Here is a 27,660-nt window from a genome sequence, read left to right as displayed (position 1 = left end):
GTGGAACCTGCCAAGGGGACACAGAGACCCTCACCATGGAGCAGAGTCCAGAAAAGACACACATGTGTGGTCAGTTGCTTTTGACAAAGCTGCCACAGTAACTCACTAGGGAAAAGTAAGTCTTCCCCACAGATGTTTCTGCAACAACTGGATGGTTACATGGAAAAAAATGGGGACTTCCCTGGTGCTCCAGTGGCTACGGCTCTGAGCTCCCAATGCAGGGGGCCTGGGTTCGATCCCTGGTCACGGAACTAGATCCCACACGCCACAACTAAGAGTTTGTGTGCTGCAACTAAAGGTCCCACACGTGGCAACGAAGATCCCGTGTGCTGCAATTAAGACCCAGCACAGCCAAATTAATTAATTAATTTTTTAAAAAAAGAAAAAAATGAACCTCAACCCCAACCTCACACCACATACAAAAATTAACTCAAAGTGGCTCATAGATCTCAATGCAAAAGCTAAAGCCATAGGACGTTTAAAAGAAAACCTAGAAAATCTCTACAAGCTGGGCTCAGCAAATATTGACAAAAAGCACATGGGATGGAAGAAAAAAAACTGACAAATTGGACTGCATCAAATTTTAAATGTCTGCTCTTTGAAAGACATCATTAAGAAAATGAAAAGTGAGCCACAGAGTGGGAACTATATTCACAATATACCTATACGACAAAGGACTTGTCACCAGAATATATGAAAAACGGGCACAGAACAAGGCTGCTGTGGGTAAACAGTGGACTAACGCCATTGCCAGCACACAATCAATGCTCAGGAATGTCAGCGGTGCTGACTCTCACACCCGGGCCAGGAAGTCACCCCAGCCGGCCCACAGTCCCGCTGGCCAACCTTCAGGCCAGCTTCCCAGCCTGAAGTCAAGGAGACTGAGGAAAGAGGGGGTATCCTGCCTGAGATGCAGGTCTCCCGAGCCTGGCCAACCCATGGTCCCCGCCCCAGCACCTCCCATGGAGCCCCCTTCCTGTCTGAGGACAAGGTAGAAACCTAAGGGGGCTGAATGGTGGAGAGGAGAAGCAGGTCCAAGCCACCCCGATTTGTGCCCTGTGAGTAATCCAGGTGGCTCAGCAACGGCCTGGAGCAGGCAGGGCAAAGATCTAGTTTCAAGGCCTCATGGCCACCTTCTGCTGGGTGGCTGTGGCCAGTTGCTTCTACTCCTGGACTGTAAGGGATGGAAGCAGGCCAAACGCTTGTGTGGTCTATCCTGGAGACAGCAGCAGCGAGGGGAACTCAGGTTAATACAGGCCCAAACACTGGCTCTGGCTGTCCTGGTTGTGACGGTGGGCAACATTTTGGGAAGAAGCTCCGACAGCCCTGGGTTGTAGGGAAAAGGAGATGGGATGGAGCTCCTGGAATCAAACCCAACCCCTCCCTATAGCCCCCAAGGCCCTGCAGGGTCCAGCTCTGCTGACCACCCACCTTTATCAACTTTGAACACACCAGGTTCCATGCTGCTCCAAGGCCTTTGCACTGGCTATGTTGCTGCCCAGACATGGGGCTGTCCGCTTGCTGCACAGCCAGACCCCTGTGGTCATTGAGGGCTCAGCACAGTCCCCAGTTAGGTCCCATCAGGGTCCCCAATTTCAGATGAGGCAACAGAGTCAAGAGAGGTGGGGTAAGGAGCATAGCTAGCTGTGAACTGCCGCACAGTCTGACCAGGGACCCTGAGCATAATGCCCCGCTATTCCAGGTCTCAGTTTCCCCCTTGGTAAAGACGGTCTGCTGTGGCCTGAGAGCAGACAACCCCCACTCTAGTCCTAGCTCGGCCATATCCACGGTCCTGTGTGACCCTGGACATGGCACAGGCTGTCTCTGGCTCAGCCCCAAGTGATGGTGGAAGAAGGCTCCAGAGCCAGCAGGGTGCGGGGTGGGAGGCTTTATTTCACTGTGTGTGTGTTGGGGGGTGGGGTGGGGGGTACCTGGAAGGAGGGCAGCAGGCGGGGCAGGAGGAGTTGGCGCTTGGACAGGGAACGGGTGGGAGAAGGGCTGCCCCCAGGCCTGTTGGGAAGGAGAAGCTGAGGCTGGCCACTGTTGGGACCTAACCCAGGGGGTGGGGTTAGGGGTGGGAATTGGGTCTGGAGGAATGAGGGCCCCCTTGCTCTGGGCTGGACGTGGGGCCCGGGCCCTGCCTCACTTTCCTCCTATAGGGCTCAGTCCCTCCTGCTCACTGGGCCACGTGACCCCCAAACCTCACTGCCCACGCCCCAGAGGAGGGGGCTAGGCCAGTTAGGGCAGTGGACAGGGAGCCTGGGGGAGTTAGGGAGCGCAGGATGGGGTCCACGGTGAGTGGAGGGGATGGCGGCCACCTGGGCAGTCAGTTCCTGGCAGCGATGACCACAGAGAGCGCCACACCCCCAAGGGCGACAGCAGTTGCCCCAAACAGCCACTTCCATGGGATGGACTGTGGATAAAGGAGAGGGAAGAGGAGGCTAGACAGCAGTCAAGACAGATGTCTTGCACTTCAGCTATCAACAGGCCCCAAACAGGCCTCCCAGGAAACCACTGCCTGACAATGCCTTGCCTGCCTCTTGGAAAACTCCTACTCATGCATCAAAACTCAAGCCAAATGTCCCCTCCTCTGGTACACCTCCCCTTCCCCTCTGGAGGAGCCCCACCCTGAGCCCTCCAGATTGTGTTTCATCTTCTGCTTTAGTCCTGGTCACACAGCACTGGGGCTTCTCTGTGTCCCCAGCATGGTCCACAACACCCCAGTTCATGAAGACATCAACGTCTGCAAAATGAAGAAACTCCCTCTGCATGGCGTACCCTGCCCATAGCCCCTGCCCCTACTCTAGGAGCCTCCCTGTACCCACCGGCCCCAGCTCACCCAGGCACCCTTGCCAGGACACTTGGCAGGCAGCCGGCTGGGGTTGCCCAGCATCTTCCGGTACAGGGCGGTCTCCGTGCTCCGCTGGGCCGCGTGCTTCTTCACCAGCTTTGAGAGCTCTGCATGGATCGTCTGTGAGAGGGGGGTGTCTGTGAGAGCAGGTGGCAGCAGAAGCCAACGATCACTGCTAGCAGTCTGCCTTTCTGGGGCCCTAGGGCCCTTCGGGGCTGGAACCACTGGGACATGGGAATTCTGTCAGCTATTCTCTGGGCATCAGCGAAGTGAGGGCTGCTATCTCCATCCTCCTAGGAAGCCAGAAGATGGAGGGGAGCAAGGGTGGCCAGGAGAGAGGAAGGTTCTGGGAAGAAAACTGAAGACACTGGCATTGGCCAGGCTGGCTAGTGCCCTTGGCCTCTGGGACCCTGTTGGGGGTGAGTCCAGACTGCCTATGCAAGGGTCAGTAAGGGTCTCAGCAGGTGGGCTGGGGCCCTTCAGCTACCTACCCCCTGCCACTTCCCAGGTAGAAACACCATAGGGAGAGCCACAGCAAGAAGGCTAAGGGGCAGACCACAGAAAAAACTTTCCAGACAGGCCGGCACAGCAAATCTCAGGGTGCCCCCATTCTGCTCACCTTGTTGGAAGGTTCCAGCTTCAGGGCTGCTCTCAAGATGGGGATGGCCTCACTGTACTCGCCTTGCTGGGCCAACACCTGTGGGAGGAAGTGGGGAGTACATCATTCTGGACCCACGCTGGGCCACGTTCTCCTTCAAGAGACCCAGCCCTGCCAAGCTCCTGGCCACCTGACTAGTCCCAAATGTATCTCTAGCAACTGCCCCGGGGATCCAGTCACCCCTACACCGCTCCCCTGAGCCCTCAGACTACATGAGCAGACCACCAGGCTTGGTGTCATTCCCCTAACCTGCTCCTTCTCCTGAGTGTCTGGCTCATCCTGTGCAGGAGACCCAGGTGCTGGTCTCTCCTCCTCCTTCACCACCTTGGCTGGCTCGAGAAGCCAAACGGATGCTGCCAAAGCTCTGGCCACATCGAATGATTCAGAGCCAGGCATGTGACTCAAGCCAGCCAATGAGATCCAGCCTGAACTATGCTGGTACCACTGAGAGGCCAGTTGCTAAGTGGAAGGGATGGAACCCTGGAGCTTTTGGCAGAGCAGGAGGGAGCATCTTGGTCACCCTGAAAGAGGAGCCTGCCTGAGAGAGAAACACGGCAGACAAACACAGCATCTGCACAACATTTCTAAACACCTGGATCCAGCCGTGCCTGAAGTCAATTACCCCTGACTTGGCAGTTCCACAAGTCGTTAATTCCTTTGGCTGAATCTATTTGAGTAGTTTTCCATCACCTTCAACCAGCAGACCCAAACATGTATAAGGCTACATAAGCAGACAGTCTCACTCCCCACAAGAAGATTCTAAACCCTTGAAAAACAGGGACAGCATCTTTTCTCTCCTCTCCGTTTCTATACAGAACTCTACACACAAAAAGTACTTTAAAAATGCTGGCTGGCCTGTTCAGGCCTCTCATTAACACACTAGGTGACCCTGCGTTTGCTTGCACCTCAGTTTCCTTGGTTTACTGCTAAAAAATGCTGAAAGCACCCCCTATCCCAACAGAGTGAAGATGAACAGAGACGGGGACAAAAGCAATTAAAGTCAAGTCCATTCAGGCCAAATTCACTCCTACATTCCACCAGCACTTACTCAACACCTACTGTACGCCTGGCTCTGTTTGAAGGGCTAGAGATTTAGCAGTGAATGAGACATACAAAATCCCCACCTTCTGGTAAGGGAGATGGACAAGAGGCATGACACCTGCCCATGCTGACAGTGACACAGGAAACATGAAGGCAGGGCAGAGGGTCAGGGTGGGTGTTGTAGGGAGGACTTCCTGAGGAGGTGACATCAGAGCAAAGACTTGAAGGCGGTGAGAGAAGGACCCATGGGTGTATTTGGGGTATGAATATCTCAAGCAGAGAACATAGCCTGTGCAAAGGCACGGGGGTAGGAGCAGACCTGGCCCAGGCAACAAGTAGTGGAGAAGCTGAGCAGGATGCAAAAAAGCAAGAGTACACTGGAAGATGATGGCAGGAGGAAGACCAGATAGCTCAGAGCCTTAAAGGCTGAAATAAGAACCTGGCTTTTACTCTGAGGGAGATGGGAGTCACAAAGGGTTATATGCAAGGAACAGTTACCAATGGGCCAAAGGGCAGTGTCAGGGAGTAGAGGGAACCTAAGACCCAGGGTTCAAATCTGACCTCAGTCAGGGGACTTCCCTAGTGGTCCAGCGGTTAAGACTCCACGCTTCCAATGCAGGGGGAACGGGTTTGATCCCTGGTTGGGGAACTAAGATCCCACATGCCATGTGGTGCAGCCCACCAAAAAAAAAAAAAAAAAATCTGGCCTCAGTCAATGAATTGCTGTGACCCAGACCACACCCCTGCACCTGTCTGGGCCTCAGTTTCCCCATTTATACCCCAGAGAGCTTGGCTGACTGATACCTATGCGTTTCTCAAATCTAGGGTTTGGGACCAGCGTCACTGCTCTGAGGTCAGGGAGCCAGCCTGCCCGCCTGCTGCCTGTGAGCTGCAGCTCACCTTGCCCTTGCGGAAGAGCGCCTTGATGTTGTCGGGCTGGTGCTCGAGCACGAGGCTGCAGGAGCGCAGCGCTGCACGGTAGTGGTCCAGCTTCAGCTGTGAGGCTGCCAGGTTGTTCAGACACTTCACCTTCAGCTGCAGGAGCTGCTCCTCCTCCTCGAATGTCATGTCCACTGTGGGGGGGACAGCACTCAACTACAGCCACTGTTAACATGCCGCCAGCCGCCCACAACCATCTGCAGAGGGATTATGTGACCCAGGCCAAGGCCCACCCCGCTGCACCTGGTGCTGGAGGAGACTGGGGGGTAAGGGTCTCTGAGTGTCCCAGTCACAGGAGATGGGGGGTTTCCAAGATCCCAGTGCTGGGGCCTCTACCACCTACTCCCTGGGGGACCTCAGGCCTCTCTGGCCTCAGTTTCCCCATCTCTAACACGGGCCAAGACCAGTGCCGTCCTCAGGGCACTCCCAAGGAGTCGACAAAATGGAGCCTAAGTGAACGAGGGCCTGATCATGGATTGACAATATCTGCAGTCACCCACGTTCCAACATCTACCTGCACTCCGTAACAGTCCACTGACCTGGGATATAAGTCTAGAAATATCTAAAGACTAGGCATAGCTAAACATCTATCCATATTCTAGAATTTTCTAGAACATTTTGAATCTGGGGCCCTCTGTGGCTTGAAGTTTCTAGCACTAGTGGGGATGGCTTTGCAGGGGAGGTGCTGGGATTCCACCTGGCGGTCACCTTTGGCACTAGAAGTGATGGCCTTGATGGCGAGGTCGTAGGAGTTGGCGGCCAGCACGAAGTCGGCCCGCTGGTAGTGAGCATTGCCACACTCCCGCTTCCGGTTGGCCAGGGCCACGCGTTCCTGCCCCGTGAGCATCTCCAGGTCAGGCCCATCCACAGCAGCCTTCAGTGTCACCTCCAGGCACAGGGCCGCGTGTGGGGGGATGTATGGGCTCCTGCTGGGGGATGGGGTGGGGACAGCACTCAGACCCAGCGGCCACCATGACTGAACCCCAGACACACGAGGTTCAGTGGGAGCAGGCGGGAAAGGGCTGTCACCCCCCTCCTCAGTAAAACACAAGGGAAGTTAACTCCTGCTACTCTTGAGCTCCGTGACTTGGTGCGGGAGTTCCCCTCCAGGAGCCTGTTTCCTTTTCTATAAAATGTGCACGTAGATGGGTTGAGATGGGGGAGCAACCCGTCCCACCCACTTCCTCACCCCCACAGGGACCCCTGCAGGCAGCAGGTACTCACCTGCCCTGGGGGCCGTAGCAGTACTTGGAATCAGCAGTGACCATAGCCGTCTCTCCCACGTCCATGAGCGGGACACTGAGATCCAGGGCCTGGGGTCGGGGAGGGGAGCAGCATGAGTTGAGTGGGTCCAGGTGCAGCACAGCAGTGCCCACCCACCCGGCCGCCACCACCACCACCACCTCCCCTGCATCTCACCCCAGCCCCTCCCCACCCAGAACTGCCCAGGCCCTGCACCGTTCCCACCTGGATGACATCACAGTCACCCAGGGTGAACACCAGCTCCGGCTCCTCCTGTACCCGTGTGCCATTCTCCAGCGAAGTCTGCAGCTGCACGGTGACCACCTGGCCCTTGGCCGGGCGGCTTGAGCCTGGTGGGCCTGGAACCAGCATCTTCTTCCTCAACAGCCCATTCCCTGCCATGGAGCAGGGACAAGCAGCCTGTCACTGAGCAGCTCAGATGGGCAGCTGCCCCCTGGGCACTTCCCCCCCCAGCTCTGCCTATCCTGGGGGTGGCACAGCACCAGGGCACAAGCTGAGTTTTCAGTGGCCACTCTGCCACTTACTGGGCAGGTGACCCCATGCCTCTGGGCCTCGGTGTCCCTGGCTGGACACTGGGCATGAAAGGATTGATTTGGGGACTGACGATACTGGCTCCAACGATGGGCTCAGTGAACGCTGGCTGGTCTGTTATCTTAAGAAAACCAAGGTAGTTCCCCGGTGGCCTAATGGTTAGCATTCCGGGCTTTCACTACTGTGGCCCGGGTTCAATCCACGGTCAGGTAACTGAGATCCCGCAAGCCACGCGGCGTGGCCAAAAGAAGAAAAAAAAAAAGAAAGAAAGTCAAGGCTCAGTGAGGGCAAAGGGCTGAGAAAAGCCGTCCTGCCTACCACAATCAGGGCAGCAGGGATACCCAGTAATGAGACTCTGGAGCTACCCTCTCCTCCCTCCTCTGGTTCCAATCTCAGCCCTGTGACATGTGGACCTCAATTTACCCAGCCATGAAATGGGGTGATCAGGGGGTGATCCTGGTGACACCTAGTGAGTAGTTTGCTTGGTTAGCAGAGCACCTGTGATGCCAGGACTGTGTCCCGACTAAAGCACCACATCACAGAAGGACCTATAAGCAAAAGTAGCCCCCAACGCCCCCCTCCAGCTGCCGAAGAGACCACTATGCTCCCCTCCATACCCCAAACGATCTTAGGAATGGCCAAATGGCCACAGCCAACACCTACTGAGTACCAGGCATGAGGCCCCGTGCCCTCATGAATCCACTCAAGGAGCCCCCGCAATGATGACACCCACTGTCATGCCATGACAACTGCTGGGGCAATAGAGGGCTTACACCTATGGGGCACGTCAGACTGACATCATCTGCTGTCACCCATGTTCCAACAAGTACCTGTATTCCGTAATATTCCACTGGTCTGGAAAATACTACCATGAGTCTGAGTAGACCCTAGTCTAAAGGTTAGGGGCCGAGAGATCTATTCATACTATGGAATATTCTAGAGTGTTCTAAATTTCTGCAGTGCTCCCTAACTTATACGTGCCCCCGCATCCAGTTTGAGAACCAATGATCTAGTGGATGCCAAGAGACCCCTGTGTCTTGAGGTTTCTGGGCACTAACAGTGGATATGCTGGTAGGACCTCAACCAGGCACTGCCTCTCACCCAGGTAAACCCAGGTATGTAGAATCATATCCCCTCTCAAAGCCTCAGTTTCCTTGTCTAGAAGCCTGAATTCTGACTTCAGAAAGTAGCTGGCTCGAATATAAACAAACAGAGCCATCCTCATGCTCAGATGGGGAGCAGGACAGCTCTTAACATCAGTAGAGAAGAGCTTCCCAAACTTTAATACAGCCAAGGAGGCTGTGCAACCTTGGGCAAGTGCCTTCACCTCTCTGAGCCTGTTTCCCTATCTGTAAAACGGGGATATGGTAGGAATTACATCGTGGGGTTGTTGTGAGGATAAAATAAGATGATGCACAGGCCTGGCACAGAACCAGTGCTCAGTAAATATCACCTGGTGTTATTTTTAGGCGCAGTAAGGTTTATATCTGTAGTGGAGGTGAAATCAGTACCAATTCGATTTTACCAGTGCCAGTATTATTTCATACTACTGTATCATTAGCACTAATGATGGTAGTAATAAGTTTTACTATTATTTGTGTGGTCATTAGCATTATTTAGTGTATTAGATATCAGAACTAGTAGCGCTGTGTTTATCTTCTAGAGTTGTTGTGATGGGGTACATGGGGGTGGCACATGTGTGGGTTCTCCTAGTTTCTTTCTTGCAGGACTTTTCTGAACAATTAGCACACTAATGAATACTATGAACCAGACACAGGGACGAACAAAATGGGATGTTCCACAGATCTATTTGACCTCAGGACACATTTTTCTGGGGACAGGCACTTGCCAGACAAATGCCAAGAAAAGTGGGGGTTGGGAGCTGCCAGCGCCTGCTGTGCTGGCTGTGTGGCTCTGGGCAAGTGATTCAGCCTCTCTGAGCCCTGTTAGCAGCTCTGCGAAAGCAAGTCATGGGGTGGGGAGGCAAGAAAAGGGCATAAACGTGAAGTGTCTCAAGCAACTGCCTGTGGCTGGCGATCAACGTGGTTACCACATGTTTTACTTCCAACCTCCTTCACAACAGAGATGGGGAAATGAGGCTCAGGGGAGGAGAGGGCCTAGGCCAAGGTCACTCCTGAACCTGAGCTGTCCGGGCCCTGTTGGTCAACCCGAGCCACCCCTGCTCCTTACCCAGGATGTCCAGCCACTCGTCCAGGGCCGGGGCGGGCTCAGGCTCCGGCTCCATGGCGGCCAGGAACTCTCGGGCCAGGGCCCCGGGCTGCTCGGCCTCCTCCTGTGAGGGCTGCCCTACATCCTCAAGTGGTGGCAGCTCACTCAGATCCTGATCCTCCTCCTCCTCCTCCTCCTCCTCCTCCTCCTCCTCGCCCTCTGCGTCTTCCACCCCGTCCAGCACTTCGAAGTCCTCAAGTGGTGGGACCCCAGCAGGTGGCGGGGCAGTGGGCTCAGGGTCCGCAGCAGAGGGCTCAGCACAGGATGCCATGCTGCTGGGGGGATGGGAATTGGCCCTGGTGGGGAGAATGGATGGGGGTAAGAATCCCACCAAGCCCCTCAAATCTCCTCTGCCTCCATTCTCCACACCGCCGATCACTTGCTGTGTGACTCAGGGGCTCCAGGCCTTAGTTTCCTCATCTACAGGGTGGGAAGAGTAACAACCCTGGTTTGTCCAAAGGACTTAACAACCCACTCATCAAGCCCTGGCATCAGGTTCAAACAGTGTTAGCTATTATTAGAGTTAATTATTATTTAATCTTTATAAACACCCCGGGGAAGTAGGGAACATCCCCCTGCAGAAAAGGAAATTGAGGCCCAGAGTGGCAAAGCCATTTGCCCAAGGTCACAGAGCAAGCCAACCACAGGAGGCAGGATTTGAACCTAGGGCTTTATCTGCTTAAATGTCCAGAGCTGGTGCTGGGATTTTTTTCAGGGGGACAACCCCTGAGATCTTGGGGAGACTATTTTTTAGAGCCCAAGGGAAAAATAACTGAATCTTTACCAGGGCTCCCCACCTCCAGTTGTCCCTTCTCCTAAGGGGAGCCACCCAGAAACCCCAAGGCTTTCCTTCCATACACTGAACCTAATACCACCGCCCCCAACACCAGGGACCTTGACCCAAGCCATTCCTTGGGAGCCTTTTCTCCTCTCCTCAGGCCTTCTTACCACCTTCTCAAAGTAGCCTCCTTTGAGGAGGAGTGGTCGAGACCCCCACGGCTTCTTCCTTGGACCATCAAGAACTGTCCGCCTCCCCCAGGCCCCAAGCTCTGGCGGTGGTAGAGCCGTCATTCTAACCCGCAGCATCCCCTCCCTAACCCTCACCTGCCTGCTCCTTCAGGACTCGGGTCCCATTTTCTGAGACCCTCCCAGCCCCCACCCTCACAATCTCCTGCGCTCGCATAAATAGCCCTCCCCCCACCCCAAGCACCGACCCCAGCCCGGGCCAGCTTCCCCCACAGCTGGCCCGTCGCCCCTAAACACCTTGATATCCCCAGACGCCCCCCCTCCCCATCCCATAACACCCTACGCTCTCCAGACGCCCCCTGCACCGGCCTGGCCTACCGTCAACCTCCCACCCAAGTTCCCAACGCCCCATGCCTGTTTGACGCCACCAGTCTGGGGCTCCCGACCCCCCGCAACCCTCGGGCGCCCCCGGCCCTGCACGTCTCCGCCGGCAGCGCCCCCACCCGCTGCCCTTGACCTTCCGTGGCCCCCACCCCCAGCTGACCTCACCAGGCCGCGCCCTCTCCGGCACTCAGACCCCCCGCGCCCCCCGGCTCGCCTCCCCCGCGGCCCTTCACTCCGCCTAGCAGCCGCAGCCCCCGCCGCGCCGGCCCCCGGACTAGCCCAGGTCCGGGCAGCGCTCCGGGCCAGCGCTACCCCGCCGGCGCCCCGGGACACGTGCCTCCGGCTCCGGGACCCCAGCCTGGGGTCCTGCGCCCCCCTCCCCGCCCCCAGCCGCGGCCGCCGCGCCTCGGGAACCAGGCTCTGGCGCCCAGCACCGCCCTCACCGCGCCCATTGGACGCCGCCGCAGTTATTGCAGCGTCCATTGGTGCGCGAGCACATCCGTCTCAGGCACAGGCACCGCCCCCTTCCTGCTTGTATCCGTGGGGCGTTCTTAAAGGGGCAGAGGCCGTCGCGCCAACCCCGGGCGGGGGCGGGGGCGGGGGGTGTAGATCCGAGTCAGTTCTCGGGTCAGCGCCGCGCAGCCTGGCCAGACTTACAACCCCTGTCTGAGCTTCATTCTGCTCATCTGTGAAATGGGCATAAACACCTCTATGCACGCACTCTCACCTTGGGGGCTGTTGGGAGGACAACACTAAATGGTATTTCCTTAAGGAGCTCAGGCTTGCCGGTCAGGGCAGCCAGACTGCTGGATAACCCACTCTGAACCGCTAGTTACTTCTGTAGACCCGAGGCCCCGAGGGGGAGCAACGTGCCCAAGAGCACACAGAACCTCCGGCCCCCTACACCGCCCCCGCACCTGGTCTGTCTAATCCCGGGAGGGTGGCCTGGTGCATACAGGAGGAACTCAATAATGGCTAGGTTAACTGCTGAGAGAGCAGGGCCACTGGGAGGAGTCCCTCCTCCCTGCACCTTCTGCTAGAGTATGATAAGGTCCTCACGGCCCCAGGAGAAGGTGGCAGCATTGATTAGAAGGGTTTTTATGGCTCTTGTTTTGAAAGAGGGGGCACTTACTCCTCTTCACTCTATTTTATTTTCTTCCCAGCAGTTACCCCCTTCCAGAATGATCTTGTTCATTCTTTTGCTTCCCCCCTTCCCCCAGTTTTGCTCCGTCCTGGAAAGAATTTTGTCTGTTTTGTCCTCACCACCTCCTTGAATGATGCTTAAGGGCCTATGGGAGTTCAATAGATGAATGAATAATTGAATGAATTAATGAATAAATGAGCGGGACACTGGCTTTTGGATGTAGCTAACACTGGAGGAGGTAACTGGCTTTTGGCGGTAACTTGTCAGATAGGTGCTGTGAGGTCACCTCCTACTGGAAGCCATCCCTGACCTCCCCATGGCAAGGCCAGGTGTCCTGATTGGCTGCAGTCTTGGTACAATGAACCTCCACTTCATAAATGATTCACTTGTGTCTGTGCCATCAGTTGACTTTTGCCTCACCCAATACACTGGAAGACCCCCAAAATCTGAGAAGGGTACATTGTTTCTTATTGTTTTAGTCCTGAGGCCTACATACTGCATGGCACAAAACAGGGGGAGGTATTCAGGGAAATCATTGTGGAAGGAAGGAAGGAGGGAAGGAAGGAAGGAAGGCGGGGAGGAAGGAAGGCTGGCCAGTCAGAAGAGGTGGTGGGGGGACTTCCCTGGTGGCGCAGTGGTTAAGAATCTGCCTGCCAATGCAGGGGACACAGGTTCGATCCCTGGTCTGGGAAGATCACACCTGCCGCGGAGCAACTAAGCCCGTGTGCCACAAATACTGAGCCTACACTCTAGAGCCCGTGAGCCACAACTACTGACCCTGCGTGCTGCAACTACTGAAGCCTGTGCGCCTAGAGCCCATGTTCCGCAACAAGAGAAGCCACAGCAATAAGAAGCCAATGCACCGCAACGAAGAGTAGCCCCCGCTTGCTGCAACTAGAGAAAGCCCGCGCACAGCAACGAAGACCCAACGCAGCTAAAAAAATCAATCAATCAATAAATAAAATTAAAAAAAAAAGAATCCGCCTGCCAATGCAGGGAACACGGGTTTGAGCCCTGGTCTGGGAAGATCCCACATGCCACGGAGCAACTAAGCCTGTGCACCACAACTACTGAGCCTGCGCTCTACAGCACGCGAGCCACAATTACTGAGCCCATGTGCCACAACTACTGAAGCCCGCACGCCTAGAGCCTGTGCTCCACAACAAGAGAAACCACCGCAATCAGAAGCCCGTGCCCTGCAACGAAGAGTAGCCCCCGCTCACCGCAACTAGAGAAAGCCCGCGCGCAGCAGCAAAGACCCAACACAGCCAAGAAAATAAATAAATAAAATTTAAACAAAATAAAAAAGGAAAACATTTGGGACCAGTCAAGTCCCTTTTGGCTTCAATGTGCAGCCCCCACCCCTTCCAGGACCCTCGTAAATGTTCCCTGGCCTCCAACAGAGCCCAAGAGACCCGTTGAAAAGCTTGGTTTCTCCAGTCTGGGCCTCTTCTGCTACAGCTTGGCAAAGCCATGCAGACAGAGCCACGGTTCTACTTTTCCCAGCAGCCGCCACCCAGGCTCTTCTCAGCACTGGCTGCTGTCTGGCTCATGGAGCTCCACAATTCTTAAAAGATCAAATCCACACTATGTGCTTTCCCACCATCCTGTCTTTGCTCCTGTGATCCCCTCAGTCCTGAATGATTGTCAGCACCTGCAAAACTCCTAATCCTACCTCAGAACTCCATCCAGATGTACCTGCTTCCTGGCCTTCAGAAGTCCTCATACCCCACTCTGCAGGTTCCTCCAGCCTTGAGTCTCTCCTCCCTCTAGTCCAACATTGTTCCCTTCAGGGCTGGGATTGTCTGTGTCAGACTCTCCTTCATCCTCCAAGTCTAGGCAGGGACTGAGTATTTTCTGCATTCTCAGAATATGGGCCGAACCCAGAAGGGGTGACTAGAGGGTTTACAGAACAATTTTTAAAACTGTTGGTTGAACTATAAGAATGCATAAGATTCCTGATCATCATTAACTTTTCAATGAACGAAGGCAGGAGAGCATGAGAGTAATAATAGAGTTTACCAAGGGCTTACAATGGGCCAAACTCTGTTGTAAGGCAGCGGTCCCCAACCTTTTTGGCACCAGGTCTCGTGGAAGACAATTTTTCCACAGATGGGGGTGGGGTGGGGCAATGGTTCAGGCCGTAATGCCAGCAATGGTTCAGGTGCTAATGTGAGTGATGGGGAGTGATGGCGAGTGGCAGATAAAGCTTTGCTTGGTCACCTGCCGCTCACCTCCTGCTGTGCAGCCCGGTTCCTAATAGGCTGAGGACAAGTACTGGTCTGTGGCCCGGGGTTGGGGACCCCTCTTGTAAGGAATTAACCTGCATGATTTCTTAAGGTTAAGCCACTTGCTCAAGGCCACCCAGCTAGGATGTGACAGCTGGAATTAGAACTCAGATATGCCAATTCCAGGGCTCTCAAAGAGTCTTCCATGTGCCCAAGGGCATGTGTGTATCTCTCAAGCTCTGAGCAACCTTAAGAGGCAGATGCTAGGTTCACCCAGACTCACAGTTAACAAACTGAGACACAGAAAAATCAGACATATAATATATAACATACATTTCATAAGACCTCAGAAACTAATGGTAATTGCTAACACTTATCAAGCAATTACTATTTGCCCCATTTTGTTCATGCATTTAACTTGGGTTATCTCACTTAATGCATCCTCATCTCAGTATGAACTCATGGTTTTCAGTAGAGACACAAGGGAACAGATATAGAACTAAAAATACATGTGTATATGCATGGGTTAGTAGACATACATGTATTTCCTAGCTCTGACTGCTGAGAGGGTCTCTAAGCAATAATACCTGGGTAGCAGTGAGCACACCCAGCACCCAGATCTTGGTCTCTAAATACCATTCTCCAAGAAGCAGAACCAGGCTCCTTGGAGAAATGGCTGATTCCAGGGATATTCCAAAGCAAGCACAGAACATCTTGTGGTGCCAAAAGTAAGGATGTACTCACAGAAACATGGAGACATATTAAAAGGACATAGGAGCTAAATTAAAGGGGCAGTAAAATAAATAATATAGAAATTAATTATAAGCCACAGAATAAAATAAATACTCATGACTCCATAGTGATATAAATACTTGAATACGTAATTGAGAAGAATGGACAGCTCTTGTTTACAATAGAATTCCAATTAATAATTAAATTAAAAATCACCATTATGCAAACACATAGTAAGTAATCATTATTGCTGCCAAGAGCCATGAATGGATGCTAAAACTAAAGGGTGAAAAATATGTAAACAACAACAACAACAACAAAAAACCAAGACCAAAACACCAAGGGTATTTACATGGTCTCTTAAGTATCCCCCCATAGGATACTTATTAATTGCAAAGGAAAATAGTAACTTGACAGTTGAGAAGCTGGTAGACACTGCCTTAAGCAAGTAATCAAAGTTAACGTCACCAACAATGAGACATAGCAACATCCCAGTGCCTCCTGATATGATGCATTGAGAAGGAAACATCACTTTTGTGGGATTCTTTCTCAAACTGCTCAACTTCAGTCTAATCATGAGGAAGTATTGAACAAACCCATAATGTTAGGTATTCTACAAAACCAGTACTCTTCAAAAGTATTAAGGTCATGAAAGATGAAGAAAGACAGGAATTGCCACAGAGTGGAAGAGACCAAGGAGACATGACTAAATGCAATGCAAGATCCTGGCCCAGAAAAAGGTCACCAAAAACGGAGCAGGGGTTTTTGAACCCGAGTGAGTCTGATTCCCAGCCTGGAAAGCAGAACATTTGGGTCTGGATCCACCACAGGCCACTCGAGGATTATATGACTCTGTGCGAATGCCTGCCGCTCTCGGACCTCAGTCTCACCATCTATAAAATTGGTTGTTTCATCCTCCCTCCCCATTCCCCTCCCTCCTTCCGGGCTGCCTCGGAGCTCGGGCTTTGGAAACTACGCAGGCGCGAGAGGGACTGCTTGATTGGCTATTTGTTGTGATGCACCCGCAAATAGAAGCTGCATCTAAGCTCCACCCGTTCCTGCCGCGCCTCCACGCACGCAAGTCAGCCCAGGGCACGTCGCCGCCACGCGCGCTCGCACGCATGGTGCGTGGTGACGTCGCGGCGGCGCGGGCGCCATCCCGGAAGCGCGAGCAAGGCTGCCAGGTGTGCAGGTGCTGCTGCCACCGACGCCGGGGCCGAGTTCGGGGTGGGGTTGGGGACGCAGGAGCCTCTGGGGAGCCGGGCCAGGTCGGGCGCGGTCCTCGGGTTGTAGTGGGGTGGGGCGCGCCGCTGGCAACATCTGGGCACCCCTCCTGCGCACAGGCCTCGGTTTCTCCGTCTGCGCGGTGGACGCGCGGGCGGCGCCATGGGCCGAGTCTGGATCTGGGACGCGGGAGTTGGGGCCGCCTGTGTTCAGGCTGTGCCGTGTCTCCCGGAATCGGGCGTTGACCTGCTTGGGCCTCAGTTTCCCGCTTCACAGGGGCGGGGCATGAGGGGATTTGTGAGCCCCGCCCCGCCTCGCGGGTTTTGCTGAGCTTGGGCAGCCAAATTAAATTATGTTAAATGCCCTGGGTGGAGTTGCGGCGCCTCTCCGCATTGGTGTGTGACCTGAGCCCACCCCTGGGAGCCTTAGGTACCCTCGGAGATGCCCTTGTAGGGGTGACTGGAGATTAAATGAAGTGCTATATAAGTGTTTGTTCTGTATTCTTGGAAGCACTAGGGAGGCCCTCATTAGAATACTGATTCCCGGGGCCTGTCCTAGGATTTCTTCACACTCCACTTGGAGAAACTGACTGCTCCGAGCCCAGCACCTCTTATCACTATTGGTTTTAGTCCCCACAGACAGCATTGTGAGATTCTGATTCTTTGTTATTCCTATTTTCTGGGTGAGAAAATGGATCTAGGAGGTGAGGTGACTCTCCCAAGGTCACACAGCCTCCCTCTCTGCGTGTGTCCCCCATAAATATATTTGGAGCAGGGATCAGAGCCCATGCTGGGTCATTTCCACTCTGTATGTGGGCCAGATTAGCAGTTAGTCAGGGAAGGCTTCCTGTGAGAGGCAGCTGGTGGGGGAGTGTGCCTTGAATCCCTCAGCCCTCACATCTGGGAGCCAGAGACAGGAAAGAGCCCTTCTTTGTAGCAGAACCATTTCCCACAGGTCCAAATCCTGCACCTGCCAGGCTCTAGCTCTGGGCTTCCCGCCCCATGCTCTGTCCTTTGAGAGCCCAAGTGTCCTCTTTATACATGATCTTCTTTGGAAATGTGGAGGGTGTGGGTGTCCATGCCTGGCACATAGAAGGAGCTCAAACATGGTGATTGGGGAGGGGGTGGATTTCATCAGGTGTGGCAGTTTATCTCCAGAAGGCACGTAATGGCTGCAAACTGATAGCCAGATTCAGGGCACAAATAGATACATACTCTTGGCCTCTATGGTGTTGGGGTAAGAAAAATATTAGTTGCTAACATTTGTAAATGAGGCGATTTCACAGGAAAAAGAAATCCATATTTCAGGTTTATTTCTGAAAACAATCAGAAGTCTGGCAGGAATCAGGTGCTGTAAGAAGCAGCTGTCCTGTCACAGGTAGCTACTGAACGTCAGAGTCACATATTTGTGGATCCTGTGGTCTGTGGGCGTTTGAGTTGTGACCCATGTTCACTGGCTGTGTGACAACGGCCTAGTTCCTCAGTCTCTGAGCCTCAATTTTCTTATATATAAATAAGGATGGTAACAGTTGCCAGTGTTTGAAATTGGTGTCTTGTGCTCACTAAAGAGGAGGGTAGTTAAGTGGGCTCTGAAAGCCCTTCCTCATCCTGTGTGTGAATCTTAACCAATTGCAATTGGGCCTTTCTGTCGGCCATTAAATGTGCAGACCTCAGAGCCAAGCTATGTCAGGATTCTGGGTTTTTCCTGAACCCCCTTAGGAGGGTCAGTGCTGAAGCTGTGGTCCCTCCTGCCCTAGCATGGTCCAGGAAGTCCCCACCTGCTGGGATGGCACCTGTGTGCCAGGGAAGCTGGGAGCCAAGAGCCACAGAGCCATCTGGGTTGCTGGGGCCCACAGCCTGGCTGCCAGTGCCTGAAATTCTTGGCTTTAACTTGCTGATATAAGTCTAGCTTCAGAGCTGAGTTTGAAAGGTTCTGTTTGCCTTCATCAAACTAAATTCGGGCAATCCCTTGCTGTGAACAAGGTTCTGGGCTGGGCTCTGGAGACAGAGCAGTGAGCAAGAAAGACACACACGCCTCTGTTCTGTTGGAGCTAATATTGCTGTGGGGGTGACAAGCAAAAGGGTTAACTGATAACTAAGATAATTTCAGGAAGAGATGAGACAGTGGAGCAATTAAAAAAGGTGAAGTGATGAGTGACCAGGATAGGGGTAGTCATCAAAGATCTCTTGGGAGAAAAGGCATTGGAGGGGGTGATGATTTGAGGGGGCAGCCAGGAGGAGGGGGGCAGATCTATGCAGGAGGAAGGTGCCTGTAGTTTTGGGCACATGGAGAGTGGGGAGTGTGGCGGTGGGAGGGGTGATGGGATTGTGATGTGCTTGGGTGCAAGTTATAAATAGGAACTCCTGTGGTTCTCGAAACACCCCCGAGTTCCTGGCATGACAAAGCTGAGGCTCAGGTGGCATGACCCACTTACGGACAGGTGGCCTGTGGGGTTCCCAGCCCCTCCTCTCCATCCCACCTCCCCCCACTTCCTGATGCGGACTGAAAACACTTTCTTCCTGCCTGTTTCAGGCAGCGGAGGAGGAGGAAGAGATGGACCCCCCGGACTCGGCCTCAAGGGTCTTCTGTAGCCGCATCCTGAGCATGGTGAATGCGGACGATGTCAACGCCATCATCCTGGCCCAGAAGAACATGTGAGTGGAAGCCAAGGGCCCTGGGCCCCCGGTGTGGGAAGGAATCCACTTGCTGGCCAGCATTCTAGCCCTGCCCGCCTCTACCCCGGGCCCACACTGGTGATAAAATGAAGGAAATGAGCAAATCTGCTGGCTGGCTCCAAAGTAAATTCCTTCCTGGTCTGGAGGCGAGGCCTTGGCACAGGAAGCAGGGCTCTGGGACAGTTTCGCAGCTGCGGACAGTTTGGCGGGGACCACAGCAGCTCCTTTCCCGAGGAGACTCGGAGTGGGGAGACTTGGGGGGGGGGGATAAGGAAGGAACTGCTGGGGGATTTAAGGGAGCCAGTCGGCTCACTTCCTGTTGGGAACCTATTCTCTCAGAGCCTAGGCTGTATCTGCAGAGCGCCTGGGGTCACTTGGAAGGGCTGTGAATGGCCTTTGCTCTCTTTGGGGCTTGGCACTGTGGCCACCATAACCTCACCCTAATTCCGGCCTGCTCTGTGGGGAAGAAGGGCCGACACAACCTTCGGGGGGAAACACGGTCTCCTGGGGCTTTATTTTTGTGTCTTTAAGCCAAAGGCTCTTCCTTCCATTTACAACACAGCACAGACCTGATACCTTACCTTTCTTGCCCTGTGACAGGGGTGCTGGATATGTCTGGGTCTCAGCAATACCCATCTCCCTCCTAGGTCTTTAGTTCAGATTCAGACCTGACCCTGGGGAACTCCCAGACCGAGGGGAGACAAAATCAGACTTGAACCTTCTTGGCCTCGGAGTGTCAGGGCTGGGCCAGAGAAAGAAGCTGGGGCTAGGGGAGTCAGAGTGTCAAAGAGTCTACTTGAGGGAGAGGGTTAAGGCTACATGAGAAGGGTACACTTGAGTAGGACTTTTGAGTAGGGTTTTTAAAGTTGAATAGGAGTTTGCTAGCTGGCTCAAACACCAGGTAGAGCTCCACAAGACAAGGGAATGGTCTACGCAAAGGTCATGGAGCAGGAAAGGGCCTAGCAGGATCAGTTGGCAGGGACCTGGAGGCTGAGCAGAGGAGTTGGTGCCCTTTTTCCGCCACCAGGCTGGACCGCTTTGAGAAGACGAACGAGATGCTGCTCAACTTCAACAACCTGTCAAGTGCCCGCCTGCAGCAGATGAGCGAGCGCTTTCTGCACCACACAAGGACCCTGGTGGAGATGAAACGGGACCTGGACAGCATCTTCCGCAGGATCAGGTGGGTGCTTGGCCCTCCAGTCTCTGCCTCCTGCTCTGAGCCTCGGGTTCCTCCTCTTTTCAATGAGGGCCGTCCTCCCCACGTAGCAGGGCGGTGGGGAGATTCAGCTTGTTTTACGAGGCTTCATTGCACACTTAGTATTGGAGAAGATCTGAAAATCTTGGAGTTTCTGAATTTAAATTTTATTCCTTTTTTGAAAATGCAACATAGTGCCAGACCCATAATGCAAAAGGCAGGCAGGAGCAGACAGTGAAAGGCTAGCCTCGTGTCCCCCTTGGCCTCCACCCAGGACTTGTCTCAAGAGGAAAATGAGATTGCCAGGTTTTGTGGGTCCTTCTCAAGCTGGTTTCCATGAGGACAGAGAAGGACGATGTCCAAGTCCCCAGCCACATAGAATGCTTGATACGGCCCCCGGAGCTCCTATCACCACTGCTGCCGTTAACAACTGCCGCTGGGGCGCCCAGGCCTGGAACAAGCTGGCACTACAGCTGTATTTCTGGCTGACTGTGCCGCTTCTTCTTTTCCGGGGGCAGCCGCATCTGCTGGCAGAGCAGGTGCCACAGATTGAGGGCAGCATGTTTCCTTGGAGCATGCTCTGTGCAGAAATCACAAGACAGGCCGGATAAATCCTTTATCAAAGCGTATCTTTTCTGGGGCATCTCACCAGGCTGGTTGCCCACGTGTGGTGTTGCAGGGGTGGGAGTAGAGTAGGAACCCCAAGGGTTGACACCTTTTGTGTGTATCTGTGTCACTCAGGAAGGAGATAAGTGTGTCTACCCAGGCAGGGATGCAGCAGCAGTGGTACTTCAGGGTGGGGGGTTTTGGGGGGGACAGTGCTGGCTGGCCATAGTCAAGGGTGAGAGCCTTTTGTAATTCTTTGTAAACAGAACTGCATTACTTCAGGTAAAAAGGAAAAACCAGCAGGTTAAAAAGGGAAGCAGGGGCTTCTCTGTGAAGTTCAGTTTAGTGAGTGCCAGTGTTCGGTGTTTGGGGTGTGGATAGTCAGCACTCCTGGCCCCCACAGGCATCCTCACCCCGGGGTTGGAGAGACAGGCTGGGACAAGTCACCCAGAGGAGTGCCTGTTGAGGCAAGGGGAAGGGAAGCTTCCTGGAAGGTTGTCCTGGTAGAAGAGGTTTAGACATGAGGCATTGCAGGTAGAGGGCCCAGCCAGCACGCAGAGCCAGCACCAAGGACACGCAGAAGCTGGGTGACAGCTGGGTAGCTGCCATCCGTCCTGGGGATGGGAGGTCTGCTGGCTGAGTGCCCAGTCCTACCTCCAGCCCTGGAGCAGAGTATGACAAGCAGTGAGGGGGAGGTTCCTGGCCTGCACCGGGCCCAGCCTGCACACTCGGCAGGTTCAGCCCTGTGTGCCTTCCCTTCCCCTGCAGGACACTGAAAGGGAAGCTGGCCAGGCAGCACCCGGAGGCCTTCAGCCGTAAGTGTCACCCAGAGCTCCTACATCCCGCTTCTGGGCTCTGCGCCCTTGGATGCCAGGGCCCTCAGCCCAGGGCTGGCTTCTGGAAGGTCACCTCAAGGGCTGACACCAAGCCCGGGCCCTAGTGGGCAGTGGGTCCAGTAAGACCTGGGGCAGGGGCGGGAGTGCTGGCCTGATCTTCTTGGCAACCTGCGGAGCAGGTGTTGGGACTAGAGTCTCCTCCCTTGGGGGAGGTCACACGAGGGAATGTGGACAAGAATGATGACAGTCCTTAGCCCAGTGAATGTCACGTACCCCTACAAGCCAGGCTGTTACCCACAACCACCTATGAGGTGGGGACTGTGCCCAGAGGGGCAGTGACTTGTCAGAGGAAGCACAGCGTCCTCCATGCTGAGCTTCAGTTTACCCAGTCTGTAGAATGGGCCAACAGCTCCCCACTCCAGGGCCGCTGACAACCACAGGCATAAAGGCAATGCCGTCATTCCCAGTTTATAGAGCAGGGAGCTGAGACACAGGCAGGTGAGGGGCCTGGCCCAGGTGACACAGTCAAGAGGGCAGAGCCAGGCTCAGACTTGCCCCCAGGGCCCGCGTAGGCCTAACCCCAGAGAACCTGAGTCTTTACCTTACCTCAAAGAGAGGCCTCTCACCTGCTTGGACCTCGGTTTCCTCATCTGTAAAATGAACCAAGTTATGTCCCATGGGGTGGGGGTAGCTGTCAGGGGTCCCGGGCCCAGTTAATCCCTCAGCACAGTGCCTGGCATGGTGACTAAGCCAACTCCTGGGCCTCCTTCCCCCAGACATCCCGGAGGCGTCCCTCCTGGAAGACGAGGATGAAGACCCCATCCCGCCCAGCACCACAACAACCATTGCCACCTCGGAACAGAGCACAGGCTCATGCGACACCAGCCCTGACACAGTCTCGCCCTCCCTCAGCCCCGGCTTCGAGGACCTGTCGCACATCCGGCCCGGCTCCCCTGCCATCAATGGCCGCAGCCATACAGATGACGAGGAGACGCCGGGCGAGTAGCCCTACTCCCAGGAGCTCCGAGGGGTCTCAGGGCAGCAGCAGTGCCACTGCCCAGATGTCTGAGGTGGCAGTGGGTAACCCTGCCTTGAGACAGTCAGCTTTGCCACCCTACTCTGTCATTTGGGGCTCACTGGGGGACAAGGCTCCCTCCCTGGGATATGGAATTCCTGGGGATCTATCATTCCCCCTCCTTCCTCACTGAGAACATCTCTCTTCTGTAGACCCCTCTGCCAGGCCAGGGGATGACCAGTCCAGCTGGAGTTGGGTTGGGCGCAAGGGAGCTTTTCCAGAGCCAGGCCTGAGGTCTACTCTGAGCAACACCTAAAGGTTCCCAGAGACCGGAGCCAGATGTCCTCTGCCCCAGCACCCTGGTCAGGACCTCCTCAAGGTGGCCAAGCACTGTAACGTCTGAGTTCACCCCAGCCCACCCCTGTGCCTACTAATTCTGGTCTCCTTGCCCCTTACTCCAATGACAGTATTGAATACTTTCTCCAATCATCATCTCAAGGAGGTTTCTGAGACAGTTGTAGAAGCCTCAAGGCAGAGATTAGCCATCCACTCAGCACCGAGCCTGCTTAGGCCCTGTTTCTCAGACCAGAGGTGTGGACCCTGAGGGCCCAGCAGGCTTCTCCTGGGGCCTCCATGGAGCAAGCTGCGCCACCTTGGAGAACAGAGTTAAGCAGAATATTTTTGTACCCGATGTTTACAGATGCTGTTGGGAAGTTATCAATAAAAAGACTCTGTTACTAAAAAGGGAAGGGTGCACCTAGCAGTGGTTTCCTTCCATCCTTGGGCCCAGCAGTCCAGAATGGGGGCAAGTGCTGGATGTGGGACAGGATGGTTAGGGACAGCCAGGCACCATTGAGCTGGAAAGAAGTGGGCTGCTCTGCTTTGAGTGGGAGTCTCCAGTGGTGGCAACCATAATAACCCCACTTCCTATCACCAGCCAGGCCTTCAAATGTGCTATTCCCACTGCCCACAACATTATTCCTTTACCTCCTTGAGTAACTCCTCCTCCAAATCTCAGCCCTAAGGTGGGCTCCTCAGGGAGCTAGGGTCTCATTCCCCATCAGACACTCTCACAGAGTCCCCTCATCTTTGGAGCACTTAGAAATTATGTTATTAAAGGCCTCTTCCCAGACTTCAGAGTGTCTGCTTTTGCCTGGTCCATAGGGGGCGCCGGGAAGTGTTCAAGGAAATAAGGTACGCTGCCAAACCCACAGGTAACTTCTCAGTCCTCACCGCTTTCCGGCGCCCAGCACTTTTTAGCCATCCTGATGACTCAGGAGCCATCCTGAGTCTCCTCCGTCTTATATCCTAAACAGACCCTGGGTCCCACCCTATTTCCTTGGGTGAATGCACCAGCCCCACCTGCTCTCCGTGCTCCTATACGGACCCGCCCTGAAATCCATCTGTGCACAGCGGCCGGCCTCCAGTGGCTCCAACACATTCGGCCCTTACGTCGCCTCCTGCCTTGACCCTTGCGTCTTGGACCCGCAGACCCTCTGCTTAATGCCTTCACTTTAGCACAAAAGTTTCCCTTACTCTGTTGAAATATTTCTGGAGCACCCGCTACGTGCGGGCAGTCTTCAGGCGGCCTGGAAACAGCGGGCAGAAACACCAGGAAAGGTGCGGCATTATTCCTACATGATCCGACTGGCGGAGCTCACACCCCGAGGCGGGCGGGCACCGGTCGCCCACTGGCGCCGCGTCTTCGTGCGCCCGCACCCAACATAGGGGCGGGGCGGGGCCGAGGGCGGGGCGCGGCGCGGATTGTGACGCAGACGCGCAGCGTGCTCGGTGCGCAGGCGCCCTCGGCGGCGAATCGGCGGTTTCCGGTTCAGCAGCCCTCTTTCACTTCAACGAGACGACGGAGCAGGTCGGTGATGGCGGGCTTGCGGGTTGGCCCTGGGCAGGGTTGGGCGGTAGCCTGCGGGGGCCCAGGCAGCGGAGGGGGCGGCCTGGAATCCGTCTAGGCGAGCTAGGCCCTGTGGGGCGGCTTAGCAAGGCACACTGGGCCGGGTTCCGAGCCCGAACTGGGCCCCGGGAGGGAAGCCGGCCTTTGGAAGAGGACGCTGCCCGCTCCGCCGGCCCCAACTATCTGACGAGGCTTGGGGCGAGGATGTGTCTTTCGGGGCAGATCCGATTTAATGGAGAGGAGTATTAACTGTAACTTTGTCTCGTGGCAGACACTCTGCCAGTTCATTTAAAAATATTAAGCCTTTGAGCTGGGTCTCTTGTCTCCTTTTCTAAATCTGTAAGGAGAGTTTGGTAGTAGCAGCTATTTTCTAGACTTGGAAAGTGAAAAAACGGAAATACCTATGTAAACAAGTATCAGGCACGTGGTTGGCAGTTGTTACTTATGGATTGGATCAAAGGCAGGAAATGTGGTCTGAGGATTAGGGCGTAACCCAGAAGGAAGCCAAAGTTTTGGGTGTTTGAGCTTGGAATTAGGAGAAGGGACTGTAGGGAGAAAAGCGTGTGTGTTGGGGGGATGCTACTAAGATGGGATTCCCACCCCGGCTGCAGGAAGAGCGGGGGCTGGCAGAGGAGAGGAAGGATGGGACCTCCAGACCGTGCTTGGCAAGATGGTGCCGTAGACCTGTACTTTTCGTTCCGTCTTCAAAGACGAAGCTGCTGGCTTGGAGGGTGGAAGGAAACAGGCACTGGGGCGGGCCTGCATTTGAAGTCGATGCTGGCCCAGGGCTGGCAGGAACTAAGGCTGGCCAGCCTGTGAGCTCGGGCTGCTCAGACCTTCGGTGCTCACCACTCCACCCGGCCATTCTCCCCCCTCTCTTCCCCAGCAGACGCAGAGATGCAGATCTTTGTGAAGACCTTGACGGGCAAGACCATCACTCTAGAGGTCGAGCCCAGTGACACCATTGAGAATGTCAAAGCTAAAATCCAAGATAAGGAGGGTGAGTTGGGTTGGGGCTAGGTGCTCCACACAGTGGGGGCCCTTCAGTCCTGGGGATCTGCTGTCCTGTGTGAAATGGGTGCTTGGACAGATCTCAGCCATGCCAGTGCTTCCCCTGTGTGATTTTGGGAAGGCAGCTTGTCCTCTCTACCTCATGTTCCCTTTTGACAGTTTGGGGGTGATCCTGGCACAGCCCTGTGGAGGGAGGGGAGATCTGCTGGTAGTATTCTTGCCAGAGCTTTAGTAACTGAAGTGCTCTCTCCTTAGGCATCCCACCTGACCAGCAGCGTCTGATTTTCGCGGGCAAACAGCTGGAGGATGGCCGCACTCTGTCAGACTATAATATCCAGAAAGGTACGGGGGTGGGGTGGCTAGACAGGACCTCAGTGAGGCCTAGGACCCAGGATGGGGCACTGACAGCCTCTTCAGCACCGGGAGGGGGCTGTAGAGGAGGATTCTTCTTAAGCTGAGGATCAGATAGGGCTAGGGAGTATTGCTTTGTAAGGTACTGTTTCCATCGCTGGAAAGCATTTCAAGATCTCCACCAGGATTTCCAGATGGCGATGGTTTCTCGTGTTCTTATTCACTTTTTTTCTTTAATTCTTGTGTTTGTGTTTTTTAACGTGATAACTACTGTAAAGAAAATCAGCACCACTTTTTGCAGCAGAAGATTTAAATGTCTTACCTAGGAAAATAAAAGGTCGTCCTTGCACCACTTAGAAATAGCCTTGCCCTTGGGGAAACCCAGATGGACACCACTGTTGACGTATATTTATATTAGTCTCAGACTCCCTGAGGACTGGTGGGAAATGACAAGGTGGAGGTTCTGTGGGGTGGGCTGGGCTGGTGTGTCCATCTACACATAGAACACCCAATGGATTCCAGTGTGTCCCTGTCACACTTGAGAAGCTATGGTCTGCAGGGCACTGGAGGCTGCCCTGCACCTGTGGGACTGAGGTGGTGAGCCTAGGCTCAGTCACTGTCTCTCTCTGCCCTTCGTTTCCTATAGAGTCCACCCTGCACTTGGTGCTTCGTCTGCGAGGTGGCATCATCGAGCCTTCCCTTCGCCAGCTCGCTCAGAAATACAACTGCGACAAGATGATCTGTCGCAAGTATGTACTCTTCAGATTGGGGGTGTGGGCTGGCCCTGGTGGGGGTCGGGATGTGCCCTCACAACTCGCTCGTGTCCTCGCACAGGTGTTACGCTCGCCTGCACCCCCGTGCTGTCAACTGCCGCAAGAAGAAGTGCGGCCACACCAACAACCTGCGCCCCAAGAAGAAGGTCAAATAAGGCCCCTCCACCGGCTTCTTTGCCCGCAGGGTGGCCTCCTGCCTAAGCCCCATGGCCCTGGGGCCCCAGTAAAGTTTCCCTTTTGTTGACTGGAGCAGTAACTGGTGTCCATGTGGTTGGTCTGTCCAATGGGGAGGTGGCTGAGGTGCAGGCATCTCCCTTAGGGACTTTCTGTCACTCAGTTCTTCATAGCTCTTGGGGGTCCTCTGTCCTGGGTTCCAGTTGTCTTATGTGTAAAGTGGGCCATGGTCTCTGCCCTTAATGTCTAAAGTTGTCATAACCACAGCACAGGCAAGTCTCACTCCTGGCCCTCTGCTACATAGCCTAGTGAGCTCACCCATCTGGATTTTGTCATCTGTAATATGGGAATAAAGACCTCAGCCTAGGGACTGGTGGAACCTGGTCAGGCACATTAACAACCCTCACATCTGGGCCCTGGAGGTGTTCAGGTGTGGGTGGATGGCGGGGTAGGAAGGAACACCCCACCTAGCGTAAAATACCTGTTCTCAATTTTGACTGCTCTTTAGGAGCTCCTGGGTCCCACCCAAGACTGATGCCTGTCAGGTGAGGGGTTGTAGTGCCCTGACAAGGCCATGCTCCTATTTGTCTTGGGATGATTGGGGCTTCCCGTAGGTGACAACCCAGGCCTAGACAGTGATGCCTGAGAACAGCTGAGACCTGGAGTGCCAGCTAAAGGCTGTCACTTCAGGCCTCAGATGAGTTTCATTTTTGTCAGTTGCCCCCTCCTTCCTAAGGCCAGGCCACCACCATCTTTTTGGTCTACCCTGTGTCCACTCCTGGAGGAGGAAGCTTCCTGAAGCTCAAACTAGGCAGTGTATGTCCAGCTCCCAGGCCTTCTCTGTACTTAATAGGAACCTTCCCACCCCCCACCCCCCACCCCCAACCTCAGGCCTGCACCAGACTCCCACCTCAGGGCCTTTTGC

General features: G+C 54.6%; 3 protein-coding genes across 9 annotated transcripts; 2 read left to right on the top strand and 1 right to left on the bottom strand.

The window, feature by feature from the left end:
* Positions 1 to 1,873: 1,873 nt before the first annotated feature.
* Positions 1,874 to 11,288, bottom strand: FKBP8 (FKBP prolyl isomerase 8). 4 transcript variants are annotated; one of them, XM_068536715.1, is made up of 9 exons: positions 11,200 to 11,288; positions 9,474 to 9,808; positions 6,957 to 7,126; positions 6,714 to 6,802; positions 6,198 to 6,418; positions 5,451 to 5,623; positions 3,471 to 3,548; positions 2,840 to 2,971; positions 1,874 to 2,413 (listed from the first exon to the last, which is right to left on the bottom strand). In XM_068536715.1, exons 2-9 carry the CDS (start codon positions 9,781 to 9,783, stop codon positions 2,327 to 2,329), a joined length of 1,260 nt encoding a protein of 419 aa, XP_068392816.1. In that variant the 5' UTR covers positions 9,784 to 9,808; positions 11,200 to 11,288; the 3' UTR covers positions 1,874 to 2,326. The 4 variants fall into 4 exon arrangements, with proteins under 4 accessions (XP_068392816.1, XP_068392815.1, XP_068392813.1 ...); XM_068536714.1 differs by lacking the exon at positions 11,200 to 11,288 and adding an exon at positions 10,461 to 10,592 and having other exon boundaries at positions 7,011 to 7,126; XM_068536712.1 differs by lacking the exon at positions 11,200 to 11,288 and adding an exon at positions 10,461 to 10,591 and having other exon boundaries at positions 6,198 to 6,415.
* A 4,747-nt stretch (positions 11,289 to 16,035) lies between these two features.
* Positions 16,036 to 23,266, top strand: KXD1 (KxDL motif containing 1). Of its 3 annotated transcripts, none has more exons than XM_068536708.1 (5): positions 16,036 to 16,150; positions 18,723 to 18,844; positions 19,893 to 20,045; positions 21,435 to 21,481; positions 22,279 to 23,266. In XM_068536708.1, the coding sequence occupies exons 1-5, from the start codon at positions 16,088 to 16,090 to the stop codon at positions 22,506 to 22,508; spliced, it is 615 nt and encodes a 204-aa protein (XP_068392809.1). In that variant the 5' UTR covers positions 16,036 to 16,087; the 3' UTR covers positions 22,509 to 23,266. The 3 variants fall into 3 exon arrangements, with proteins under 3 accessions (XP_068392809.1, XP_068392810.1, XP_068392811.1); XM_068536709.1 differs by having other exon boundaries at positions 16,073 to 16,158; XM_068536710.1 differs by lacking the exon at positions 16,036 to 16,150 and adding an exon at positions 16,213 to 16,234.
* Positions 23,267 to 24,289: 1,023 nt separating this feature from the next.
* On the top strand, positions 24,290 to 26,817 carry UBA52 (ubiquitin A-52 residue ribosomal protein fusion product 1). 2 transcript variants are annotated; one of them, XM_068536706.1, is made up of 5 exons: positions 24,290 to 24,387; positions 25,316 to 25,426; positions 25,693 to 25,779; positions 26,435 to 26,537; positions 26,623 to 26,817. In XM_068536706.1, the coding sequence occupies exons 2-5, from the start codon at positions 25,324 to 25,326 to the stop codon at positions 26,714 to 26,716; spliced, it is 387 nt and encodes a 128-aa protein (XP_068392807.1). In that variant the 5' UTR covers positions 24,290 to 24,387; positions 25,316 to 25,323; the 3' UTR covers positions 26,717 to 26,817. The 2 variants fall into 2 exon arrangements, with proteins under 2 accessions (XP_068392807.1, XP_068392808.1); XM_068536707.1 differs by having other exon boundaries at positions 24,304 to 24,387; positions 25,313 to 25,426.
* The last annotated feature ends 843 nt before the right edge of the window (positions 26,818 to 27,660 follow it).

The sequence above is a fragment of the Eschrichtius robustus genome, chromosome 2 (genome assembly GCF_028021215.1).
Source record: "Eschrichtius robustus isolate mEscRob2 chromosome 2, mEscRob2.pri, whole genome shotgun sequence".
In the NCBI taxonomy this organism is placed as follows: domain Eukaryota; kingdom Metazoa; phylum Chordata; class Mammalia; order Artiodactyla; family Eschrichtiidae; genus Eschrichtius; species Eschrichtius robustus.
This window is presented reverse-complemented; position numbering and strand designations above follow the sequence as displayed.

Bases quoted from the DNA above. Each gene is read 5' to 3' on its own strand.
- FKBP8 (XM_068536711.1), bottom strand. From the start codon at position 10,528: ATGGTCCAAGGAAGAAGCCGTGGGGGTCTCGACCACTCCTCCTCAAAG. The intron at 7,127-9,473 runs GTAAGGAGCAGG...GCTCCATGGCAG, and splicing joins CGAGTGGCTGGACATCCTGG to GGAATGGGCTGTTGAGGAAG. The intron at 6,803-6,956 runs GTGGGAACGGTG...CCCCGACCCCAG, and splicing joins GTGACTGTGATGTCATCCAG to GCCCTGGATCTCAGTGTCCC.
- KXD1 (XM_068536708.1), top strand. From the start codon at position 16,088: ATGGTGCGTGGTGACGTCGCGGCGGCGCGGGCGCCATCCCGGAAGCGC. The intron at 16,151-18,722 runs GTGTGCAGGTGC...TGCCTGTTTCAG, and splicing joins AGCGCGAGCAAGGCTGCCAG to GCAGCGGAGGAGGAGGAAGA. The intron at 21,482-22,278 runs GTAAGTGTCACC...TCCTTCCCCCAG, and splicing joins GCACCCGGAGGCCTTCAGCC to ACATCCCGGAGGCGTCCCTC.
- UBA52 (XM_068536706.1), top strand. From the start codon at position 25,324: ATGCAGATCTTTGTGAAGACCTTGACGGGCAAGACCATCACTCTAGAG. The intron at 25,427-25,692 runs GTGAGTTGGGTT...CTCTCTCCTTAG, and splicing joins TAAAATCCAAGATAAGGAGG to GCATCCCACCTGACCAGCAG. The intron at 25,780-26,434 runs GTACGGGGGTGG...CGTTTCCTATAG, and splicing joins AGACTATAATATCCAGAAAG to AGTCCACCCTGCACTTGGTG.